At 34.9% G+C, this 12,816-nt stretch overlaps 1 protein-coding gene across 2 annotated transcripts; it reads left to right on the top strand.

The window, feature by feature from the left end:
* The first annotated feature begins 3,356 nt into the window (after window positions 1–3,356).
* On the top strand, window positions 3,357–11,011 carry LOC134824154 (uncharacterized). Of its 2 annotated transcripts, none has more exons than XM_063835894.1 (11): window positions 3,357–3,560; window positions 3,679–3,794; window positions 3,968–4,141; window positions 4,763–4,879; window positions 5,048–5,202; window positions 6,231–6,403; window positions 6,700–6,803; window positions 7,289–7,411; window positions 8,827–8,927; window positions 9,401–9,538; window positions 9,891–11,011. In XM_063835894.1, exons 1-11 carry the CDS (start codon window positions 3,475–3,477, stop codon window positions 10,275–10,277), a joined length of 1,674 nt encoding a protein of 557 aa, XP_063691964.1. In that variant the 5' UTR covers window positions 3,357–3,474; the 3' UTR covers window positions 10,278–11,011. The 2 variants fall into 2 exon arrangements, with proteins under 2 accessions (XP_063691964.1, XP_063691963.1); XM_063835893.1 differs by having other exon boundaries at window positions 8,821–8,927.
* Window positions 11,012–12,816: the final 1,805 nt, after the last annotated feature.

The raw sequence follows: 12,816 nt of genomic DNA, 5'->3' as shown, positions 1-12,816 counted from the left end.
GCGCTCAAAAACTTTCATGACTAAACAAGTAAGGGATATTGGTCTATAGTTTTCAACCTCACTTTTCTTACCTTTCTTAAATATTGGGACAACATTTGCAAGTTTCCATTCTTGTGGAATGTAGCCGCTGTTGTAAGATCCACGAAAAATGCATGTTAGAGGGTAAGCTAAACCTACGGAACAATTTTTGAGAATTTTACCGTGTATGCCATCTGGTCCCTGGGCTTTATTTGAATTAATATTTGAAAGAAGCTTACGAACATCCCGATGATCGAAGTCAATATCAAAATCAACATCATTGACATAGGAGATGTCAGTGTCATAAAGTGAAGGATCCGAAAACTGGTTATAAAAGAAAGAATTGAAAAGTTCAGCTTGAGCTTTGGGTTTGAACCGAAGCTGTCCAGAATAACTAACACAATTAGGAATACGGCAGGAGTTAGATTTATACTTAATATGTGACCAAAACTTCTTAGTTATAAGCGCTGGATCATCACTATTGAAAAGATTGTCTCTTATTTTGGCTGATGAAAGCCTCTTAAAATCTTTACGGCTAGTAACAAACTTTATCTCATCAGAAATAGAACCAGAAATTTTAAATTTAGCTCTGAGTCTATCTTTTTTACGGCATGAAGAAAAAAGTTCACTATCGAACCACGGGGGTTGAAACTCTGATTTAATAGTTACTTTAGGAATATATGTATATCAACTAAATTCATAATGCAGTCTTTAACTAACTTCCAAGACGAATCAGGATCTAGGCATTCTAGGACTTGCCAATTAAACGAGCATAATTCACGATTAATCATGTCCCAGTTTGCTTTCTTATAATTATAGATTTTACGTTTAGGAGTTTTCTTGCGGGAAAAAGAGCTTTTAATTGAAAAAGTGACAGGAAAATGATCAGATTTGCACACGGAATGAGGATCACAGACATTCAAGTTATCGATTGTGTTATCATAATTACTGAGAAGAATGTCTAATGTATTACCACTTTTATGGGTGGGTGATGTGATCAACTGGGAGAGAGAAAGATCACTGAAAGAATCTATGAAGGATTGCTCAATAGGTACGGTACTGGATGAAGATAGCCAGTCTGTATGGGGGAGATTAAAATCACCAATAACATAGATTTTAGGGGGATTCTTTTTGGAAACTAGCTTGCGAATATAACTAACTATGACATCATGATTAGGTAACCCAAGAGTTCCTACTCTATAACAAGTACAGATTACAATACTCTCTTTGTTAGGAAAAGCAATTTTAACGGCAAGCATTTCTGCACCTAGGCTAACTGGTAGTCGGGTTGTAGTGGCATCGAGATCAGACCGAACAGCCAAAAGAACACCACCTCCATTTTCCCTAAACTTTTTAGGGTTATTAGGATCTTGAGGATGAGTCTTTCTCGTGCGGTCATTGCGGAAGATTGTTTTATTATAATATTATTTAATTATGTTATTTTGTTCTTATGTCGTGTAAGTTTGTGGAGTAGTAGCAAGAAGGTATCGTATACATTTAAATTTGTTCTCTTGATTATTTACTAATGATTTCATGTAGGGTCGGCACCAATGTAATTATGGTCTTACCACCGTGTTTTGGTTCAGCCGAAATAAATTTTACTTTGATGTTTTTACATATTGTTTCTCACTCCAGCTGAGTCTGGTAGTGTTGAGTATCATGAATATTTTTCTAGCTCTCTTTTTCTATGTTTTTGCTTCACAGGAGATATTGTGGTCTTTTTTATTGAATATAACTGTAATACATTGATGTAAAGTTTATTTGAATTTTGAAATAAAAATAAAAATTAAGGAATAAATAACGCACCAAGTCACATGACATGTACTTGTTGGGTGAGGGTCCATTGATTTTACTTAACACGTCATTTTCCCGCACGTTCCACTTTTTTGAAGCAAACCACAAATTGCATCAAGTTGAGTAAATACTAGTCAATGTAAAGTTAAGTAAAGTAAAATTTATTTGTATCACGCGGTGACCCCCACTGTCGCTTCACTACAGTAGTAGAGTTTCTACGATACAGGGGGAGCCGCGCACTCGTGCGCGGCGGGTCATACAACGTATGACAAAAATTTATGACATCAAATCATCACACATGTCTACAAAATATCATCGCACTATGTGAAAAAATATATTATAAATATTTTCCACCAACATTAATTATTTATCGAATACAATATATTTTTAAATATATTTTTAAATATATTTTTAAATATATTTTTAAATATATTTTTAAATATATTTTTAAATATATTTTTAAATATATTTTTAAATATATTTTTAAATATATTTTTAAATATATTTTTAAATATATTTTTAAATATATTTTTAAATATATTTTTAAATATATTAAAAAAAATCAAAAGCATTATCCTATTTTTAAAAACTTCCAAGTGTAATAAAGATTTATAAAACGCTTCTTTGCCACATAAGGATGTTTCTCTTTATTACTGACATAAGTGGCTCCATCAATTCTTACTAAAACTTCGTTAGAAACATTCCATTACAAGAATCTGCCAGTTCTAAACATCCCCGATCCTTAATCAGTATAACCACATGTTACTTTAAAAGCTTCTACGAGGTCCCCAAGTATTCGCTAAGTTAAAATAATAATAGATCGTGATGGAAAGTGTGATTTATACCAAACTTGCACATGAATTCTTTGAAACATGTGTTAGCGAAGATTTTTCAAACTGATGGATGCCAAAATGTTACAACTAAACTACTTTTTTTTCTTTCTGCCAATAGGACAAAACAAGGTTAGGTATTAGTGCCAGTATATGGAAGTAGTATATGGAACCCATTGGAGAGGCCGATGTGGATTTTAAATATAGAAGTATCCGCAAGCTCCTTCAATAAAGCTTTCTCCAATGAGTATGCACACTATCCAGATAAGAGGCAGAAAAATACAAAAGTGAAACAACATTTAAATGCTAGCCTTTGTTCATCAAAGATCAATGATTGTTGAAATTGAACACAAAAACTTTACACCAATTGTTCTATTATCAACAGGTGTAATAGGAAAAGTTGTTCAGAAAGTCTGGTCAAATCTGTGTCTGGTCAGAGACATAGTGAGACAACTGGCAATGAAATTTATCCGAAAGAGAGTAAGATTTGACTTATTGAGAACAATGGTCATTGCCCTTAGATTTGATTTGATTTGAATCTCAGAGGGGAAATAGGACCGAAAAGTGGTAGTGCTGTTTCTTGCGTAAGGAACCATAAGATGGATTTTAATTGAAATTCGTGAGTGAGTTAGAACGTTGTTTATCTGGACTTTTTTTGTAGATTTCAAATGTTGTACCTTTTAATGCTTCAAAGATTAACCATATACTTTTACAAGGAATGTAATTGGAAATTTCTGACGAAACTTCCATAAAATATTGGAAAAATGCTGTGTTAATAAGTGGTTTTCTGTACAAGTTTTCTCAGTCTTTATTCTAGAAGTTTCTCTGGTTAATGAGTGATCTTCCATACAAACTTTCTCACTCTCAGTCCTCATTTTTAGGAGCTTCCCTTACTAAACCGATAAACTGTCTTTTCAGGTATGTACTCAGTACTGCATATTAATGTTTTGACTCTTTTAATTATATCACATCTTTTGGCCATTCTGCCCGATTTGGTGTCATTAACATAATTCTAATTCAGATAATTCTAATTCAGGGCACTATGGGTGTTAGAAAGCATGTGGGTAGTAGTTGTTCCAGCGCTATGCGCTTTAAGTAGCATCACTGTGTACAAACAAACAAAGTCTCCATTTTGCTCTGTCATGTCTTCAAGTAAGTTTCGAGTTTGATGTGGATGATCAGATTTAAATACGTTAATTTAGAGTTTTTGCTACATATTTTCCTCCCTGAAGTAGAAGTAAACGTCGGTCTCTTCTTGTATAGAACTGTACATTCAGTATCAAAATATATTTTTATTGATGTTTTGCTAATCAGAACAACTTCAGTTGCATGTGGAGTGATCTGGCTGACAACAAGATATTTCATTCTTGGCAGAGTCCCAACGTTATTATCTCCCCCATTCAAAGAGTGCCTGTCAGTAGTGCGTGTGCTCCTTCATAGAATAAACTCTAAACTTATCAAAAAGTATGGTCACAGATATCCCCTTATTGTTAACCTTGGTGGGTCGCCTACTTATTCAGTTAAGATATTCAATTCTTTGTAAATTTCTATACTAATTATAATTTTCTATACTGATTATAAACATTACATATAATTTTTATTTGTCTCCTTATTATTGACATATGTTGAGAAGCAGTTAAACAATTGAACTGCAATGAATGGCAACATTAAAACTCTGTTACATTGCTTCCTCAATAAATAACAGATTTGTGTTGTAATCTTACTATATAATATAAAGCGAGACGATATATATATTTATCCGTGCCATTCTACTGACACCACGGCATCAACTTTAACGCGAACTTCCGCAAAAACCGTAAAAGATATACAACTGAAACTTTTTTGACTGGGTCAAATGCTTTAATGGCCTTCAAATCAGCATGAAAAAATAAAAGATTGGCCAAGAAATAGGAGTTTTAGAGCCCAAAATTTGGTACCCCAAGTGGTGTCAAAAGCGCGAATTAAATAGGTAATAAGTATTTTAGTCTCTTGAGTCTTGACACCATTTTAGGGTTATACGGGTTCCTGCTAGTCGGTTTAAAACATATACAGGGTGTCCCTTTTCTTATTCTACATCGATGTGTAAAGATAATTCCCTAACTTAGAATTTCACCTTTCAGGACTACTGACCAGATTCACCATGACTCGCAGTTTCCACCAAGTGACTGAGAAAGTTATTGACAGAAAATTAGCTGAAAAGCTATCGAGATACATGGACTTTGCTGCTGCATCTTATGGTAATGATGATGTATACTGTGTTTCAAAACATCAAGAACAAACCAACTAACCGCCAATAAACCATATATAATCAGATAATCTGGTTCTAAACAATCTACTGCTTTAGTATCAAATTATCAAGATGAAAGCAACCTTCTAGCCTTCCGCTCTACCATTCCTTGTTTCAGGAGTATTATTTTATCCAAGCCATGCCAAGTCTTCCTTCAAAAGTTTCTTCAACTCTGACAGCATCGAGTCCTACAGTATTGGAGCACTAACCAACAAAGTATCCGTCAATGTTATCTCCCAAATGACGGGAGTTTCTCCTGAAAGTATTGTAGTGGTAAGTTTAATTGTGTTAAGGGAACTTTCTGAAGCATTTAGTTGACCACAGGAATTTACTTTATTTGTACTCTTTCTAGCACTCAACCGGGAGGGGCTTCATATTTAACGTTGTATCTTTGTAGGGTCAGACAAAGTAACCAATTATAGATACTATTATTTCCATTGCCTGAAGTGGTTTGTAAATAGGCCATTGTTAGCCCAAAGTGTTTTGGTCCCTCATTCCTACCACTCAGCATTGCCCACTGCAAAGTATAATTATTTCTAAAAATATACATAAAATCAGCCTCTTAATAATACAAATAATCATACCAGAGAAAATCCTTTTTTTCAAATCTTATTTCTAGCTTATGATTGTAAACAAGGAGTTTACTTACTTTATTTTACTTCAACAATATACACAACCATCTTAAAACCTCTCTACCCTCCAGACACAGTTAATATACACAACCATCTTAAAACCTCTTTACCCTCCAGACACAGTTAATATACACAACCATCTTAAAACCTCTCTACCCTCCAGACACAGTTAATATACACAACCATCTTAAAACCTCTTTACCCTCCAGACACAGTTAATATACACAACCATCTTAAAACTTCTCTACCCTCCACACGCAGTTAATATACACAACCATCTTAAAACCTCTCTACCCTCCAGACACAGTTAATATACATAACCATCTTAAAACCTCCCTACCCTCCAGACACAGTTAATATTCACAACCATCTTAAAACCTCTTTACCCTCCAGACACAGTTAATATACACAACCATCTTAAAACTTCTCTACCCTCCACACGCAGTTAATATACACAACCATCTTAAAACCTCTCTACCCTCCAGACACAGTTAATATACACAACCATCTTAAAACCTCTCTACCCTCCAGACACAGTTAATATACACAACCATCTTAAAACTTCTCTACTCTCCAGACACAGTTAATATACACAACCATCTTAAAACTTCTCTACTCTCCAGACACAGTTAATATACACAACCATCTTAAAACCTCTCTACCCTCCAGACACAGTTAATAGGAGAAAGTCCTCTAAAGCCAGGCTACTACATCTGTATAGACGACGAGACAAGATCAGTTGTTCTGGTGATACGAGGTACTCTGACTCTGTCAGATGCGTTTACTGATATTGCGTGTCTGAGTAAGGAGTTTGCTGGTGGGTGGGCTCACCATGGCATCAGGTTAGATAATGTTTAGCTGTCATATTGAAAAGGAACTACATGATTTACACGATTACACTATTGTGTTTGTTGGAAGTATGGGGTTATTTATTTTCGTTTTTGGCCAAATTTTCTCAAGGTTTATTTTACTCTGCACTGTAAGCTGTTAATAAGAGGGAAATTGTTTTAAGTCAGTTCCTTTAGTGTAGGTGCGGAGTCTATATTTAACACGTGACCATATCACTTTTGACACGTGACCATATCACTTTTGACACGTGACTATATGAGGTTTGACACGTGACTAGTCACTACTTTAGTGTAGGTGCGGAGTCTATATTTAACGAAACTAAAGGTCTGCTGGAGAGCATGCTCAGACAGACAGGATATGATCTGGTGCTCTGTGGACACAGCCTGGGCGCAGGTAAGAAGGTCTATATACTGTAACTACTGTAACTACTGTAACTACTGTAACTAATGTAACTACTGTAACTACTGTAACTATTGTAACTACTGTAACTAATGTAACTATTGTAACTACTGTAACTAATGTAACTATTGTAACTACTGTAACTACTGTAACTATTGTTACTACTGTAACTACTGTAACTACTGTAACTATTACTACTGTAACTACTGTAACTACTGTAACTACTGTAACTACTGTAACTAATGTAACTAATGTAACTAATGTAACTAATGTAACTACTGTAACTAATGTAACTACTGTAGCTACTGTAACATTGATCATGGGATTATAACAATATTTATTGATATTTGTGAGAACAGTGATGACATATCAGTCATATCTATTATCTAATTATTCATTATATTATTGTATATATTATGTATTATATTATTGTATATTATCTAAAATGTATTATTATATTGTAAATTGTTAATTCTCAGGAACTGCTGTGTTGTTAACATTACACATACTATCTAAGAAAGAGACATTGGGCGAGTCCCCCCTATCAAAGTGCAAGGTTACTTGTTACGCTTATGCTCCACCGCCCGTCTTCAACTATTACGGTTTGTAATCTAACAGAATATATATATAATATATATAACATATATTGATTGGTATTGTTGTTGTTCAGTTTACACATCATTGGGCAGAGACAACAGAAATTGTCCATTTTCTAATCAATACCGATCTTTCCAGCAAATTAATCAGTGGTAATAACTGAAAATCAGGTTTTGCGATAGATTCTTGTATTGTGACCACCAGATTTCCAGTAATTATAACACACATAACACACATAACACCACACACATAACACAGATAACACACATAACACACCACACATAACACACATAACACACATAACACACCACACATAACACACATAACACACATAACACACATAACACACATAACACACATAACACACCACACATAACACACATAACACACATAACACACATAACACACCACACATAACACACATAACACACATAACACACCACACATAACACACATAACACACATAACACACATAACACACATACCACACATAACACACATAACACACATAACACACCACACATAACACACATAACACACATACCACACATAACACACATAACACACATAACACACATAACACACATAACACACATAACACACATAACACACATAACACACATAACACACATAACACACCACACATAACACCACACATGCAGTTTTTGACTGATTTGAATGTCCTGTACAGCAGATTGAAGCTTCTTTGAATTATTTTTTATTCGTATCGCATTGCTGTGTAAATTTTATCCTAATCCTAATAACACTCATAACTTAGGTTCAGAACGCGATAATAAATGAAGCGACCACGTGGTGTGACGTCACACCACGTGTCATGACGTCACACCACGTGCCTGCTAATCCTAATAACACTCATAACTTAGGTTCAGAACGTGATAATAAATGGAGCGACCACGTGGTGTGACGTCACACCACGTGCCATGACGTCACACCACGTGCCTGCTAATCCTAATAACACTCATAACTTAGGTTCAGAACGCGATAATAAATGGAGCGACCACGTGGTGTGACGTCACACCACGTGTCATGACGTCACACCACGTGCCTGCTAATCCTAATAACACTCATAACTTAGGTTCAGAACGTGATAATAAATGGAGCGACCACGTGGTGTGACGTCACACCACGTGCCATGACGTCACACCACGTGCCTGCTAATCCTAATAACACTCATAACTTAGGCTCAGAACGTGATAATAAATGGAGCGACCACGTGGTGTGACGTCACACCACGTGCCATGACGTCACACCACGTGCCTGCTAATCCTAATAACACTCATAACTTAGGTTCAGAACGTGATAATAAATGGAGCGACCACGTGGTGTGACGTCACACCACGTGTCATGACGTCACACCACGTGCCTGCTAATCCTAATAACACTCATAACTTAGGTTCAGAACGCGATAATAAATGGAGCGACCACGTGGTGACAGTGATTAACGGGATGGATATTATACCAAGAGCTTCACTAGCAAATATGTTCTGTCTTGTTATGCAGGTGAAATTATTATTACATTATACATAATTATTATCATACTTTTATCATTATTGGGTGTAAACACACATGTTATCGTTGTTAAATTGTTTATTGAATTAGGTTTTACTAAGTAGTTCGTGATTTTAGGTAATTAGAATACCATCTCATGTTTCACATGATTAGTATTAACGGTGGTGTATTGGGCCATACTACGAGCGAACTGTACGGCTTCTGACATCTATAATCCTTTCTTAAAATTACAATATACTTATTATGGCACATGAGTACTATTAAAGTACTAAAATATGCAACATGACAAGAGTTATGGTAAGAGAAAATGCCATGACATTATGTACTAGAAAGAACTTTGTGAATATTTAGTAACAATATAAATTTACACAATATAATACACTCTCACAGTTACCGTTACTGTAACATTTGCAGTTTAAAATTTAACTTTATTTATTTACATAATTAATTTAGTTACCTCGCAGTTACAATACATAGAGATGTTACCTCTATCATTCTGGGAACGATGCAGTCTGATTATAGACAAGAAAACTGAGCATTTGGAGAAACTCATGGTGGGAATGGAGGACTTTCTTAGAGATAGCATAGAAAATAGTGAAGAAGTTAGTATAGTTAGAGATAGCAGTATCTCATTATCTTTCTTAGAGATAGCATAGAAAATAGTGAAGAAGTTAGTATAGTTAGAGATAGCAGTATCTCATTATCTTTCTTAGAGATAGCATAGAAAATAGTGAAGAAGTTAGTATAGTTAGAGATAGCAGTATCTCATTATCTTTCTTAGAGATAGCATAGAAAACAGGATGCATCGGAATCAATTTTAGATTTAATTTATTCGTCCTATGACTTTGATTAGACACCACAGTTCACTTTCTCATTGTTTTTCTCATTGTTTTTTCTCATTGTTTTTCTCATTGTTTTTCTCATTGTTTTTCTCATTGTTTTTCTCATTTTCAGGTATTCCGCCCCCTTTTCCACGTGGGAAAAGTCCTCTGGGTTGACAAGGTCACAGTGTCCGATAAAACCATCTTAGAAGATGAGCCATCATGTTCAATATTAGACCAGATACCTAACGGCTTGGTTTGCAATGGTAACCCTGGTCATGCTGATGATGATTTCCACCAAGCTCCCTCGGAGAAAACATCCCCAAATTCACCCACAGATTCATCAGATGATAACAGTGAGAAATCACCTTCAGTGGCTAGACCTGTTGTATTGCAAGAGGAGCCTTTTGAGTGGCAAAGAACACATATTGGACATAGACTAATCGCTGATCATTGGCCTCATGAGTATCAAAAAACGCTGAAGTTATTCCTAGAGGCAGAGTCTTCACCTACATCGTGACGTCATCTCACACCACGTGACGTCATCATACATCACGTGACGTCATCATACATCACGTGACGTCATCAAATAGTTCGACCGCCCTTGCAGCATCTCTGCTGCCTCATTCATACTCCAGCTAGCAAATAATTTCCATTAGGAGATTAGAGCAGCTGTAATTGCTCGCAGATGTTGAGCTTAGTCAAATTAAATAGAAATTTATCTTTAGGCGATAATATTTTGATTTTCACGTGAATTTTGTTAAATTATAATATAGAGCTCTAGACAGGTAAATAAGTAATTTATTTTATAAGTAACCATTTTTACCTGAAATTTATTATTTGTAGAATTTATGTGTTTAGCATAATAGGTACCTACGTCCTACGCTTTTATTGGTCTGGATACTGGTGTGGAGGTGAACTATATTTTCACTGCCACGTGACTAGTCACGTGTCAAATCTCATATGGTCACGTGTCAAAAGTGATATGGTCACGTGTCAAACGTGATATAGTCACGTGTCAAAAGTGATATAGTTAGACCATCCCTCCAGTTCCAGATCTATTGCTAGAAATATTGTGACTGATTGTTAAGCCACTTTGGATTGTGTACGGTTGCTTTGGTTATTTCAAAGCTATATTTAAAGTTAGTTTAAATGTATGAAAAATTCTAGTATATGTGTACTTAATTTTCTTTGTTGCTATTCATAATTTATTACTCATGATTAATTGTAATTTTTTCCTTACATTTCATCCTATCACCGACTTTTATTGTGTTCAAATTTGTTGTATTTCTTATTTGCATACTGTGCTGGATCAGCTGAAAATACATTTAATATCACTTTGAAGTTTAAAGATGACGAACATGTTATTTTCTACCATTTATATACCTAAAATATTGTCAAGTTATTGGCTGTTATTTTGTATTTAAAAAACTTAAAGCTTAATGTTTTAAAAATTGCTTAAGATTGAATCTCTTCTCAAGAAAATAATTTCCGTTCAATTTTTCAGATGGTTCGTTTATGTATTTCGATATTGCTCATCCTGACAGTTTCTCCTTTGGTTGTCTCTACATCAGATCCAAACAATCAAAAAGAAGATTTTGGCTGGTTTTCAAAATTGGCAACTTATTTTTATGATAAGCTCCTGGCTTCTCTAAACTCCTATGACGAAGCAGTTGATGTGGGCAGAGCTCTTGTTGCTTCGACAGTTAAAACAACTGATTTGACATCAATAAACGATAGAATCAGAGGGTTTGAATTCGACAAATTTGATGAAGAGACCAACAATATTTTAAAAGAGGGCATGCCGATTAAGGAATTTGATGAATATTTTCGTGCTATAGCATTTGCTCATGGTCTTCCTGAGAAATTCATACTTGAAGTCACTTTAGGCAAAAGTTCCAATTTAAATCAGTCTAACCGAAAAGAGTTTCTTTTTGGCATTGAAAAGGACAGCACAGTGAAATACTGCATCGTTGCTACAGCAAAAAATGGAGAAAATAAAATCAATTTTGCAATGGCAATTTATAGCTTGAATTTCAAAATAGCGGACAGAGTCTTTCGCCATTCTGAGCAACAAACCTTGCTGGGATTTATCCCATGGGGAACCAGACATCACACCACCTACGAGCCTCGAAAACTGACAACCGATGATCAAGATATTTTCTTCAAGTTTTTGCAACAACGAGCAATTCATGGCTACATCGAGCAGTATCCTCATCTCGCCCTTCCGGATAAGTCTCATGATGAAATGTGATTTAATTTAAAAGCATGGTATTGATAGAAAAAACCTTAACCTGGTAACCTTGCTGCCTACACAAGAGCAATTCTAACTGCACATCCACATTTTTTGTGAACAAACTGATATGAATCCTATCTGCCCAAAATGTTATGCTACCCGCTGAACTTTTCTCAAAGCACGAAGCATCGTCTCCAGCAATAAACGGGATACTGTGTAGTACTGAAAACCTTTTTATCTTTAGTTTTATTTATTATTCAGCCGATATTTAAGCATCTGGGGAGTGTTAGAGCTTGTATATCGGCTGCAATTTGTCAGATTTGTCGTAGAGTAATTTTAAAAATACCATAGCTTTTATTCTTTGTAACAATATCTTAATAGCTTTTATCAGATAGATCATAGATGCTGGGGTTGTATAAATTTTTTACCTCTGCTGAAATTTGTTATATATTTTGTAAAATTTTTTGTTTTGAATTAAACTAAATGTTATTAATGAATACTGTTCGAGATTGTGAACTATAGTTATGGTATTTAAATACCAAAGCTTTTATTCTTTGTAACAATATCTTTATAGCTTTTATCAGATAGATCACAGAATATGCTGGGGTTGTATAAATTTTTTACCTCGGCTGAAATTTGTTATTTTTTGTAAAATTTTTTGTTTTGAATTAAATTGAATTTTATCAATGGATACTGTTCGAGGTTGTGAACCATATTTCGTCGACATCATTTTACCAACCAGCTCTCAACATTGGCGAATCGAAATAAATATTCTCTGTCACGTGTCAAAGCAAATATAGCTCACCATCTTCCATGTCTAATG

The sequence above is a fragment of the Bolinopsis microptera genome, chromosome 12, assembly GCF_026151205.1.
Source record: "Bolinopsis microptera isolate Bmic1 chromosome 12, MBARI_Bmic_1.0, whole genome shotgun sequence".
In the NCBI taxonomy this organism is placed as follows: domain Eukaryota; kingdom Metazoa; phylum Ctenophora; class Tentaculata; order Lobata; family Bolinopsidae; genus Bolinopsis; species Bolinopsis microptera.
Note: the sequence above shows the minus strand (reverse complement) of the source record. Positions and strands in the feature narration are given on the sequence as shown.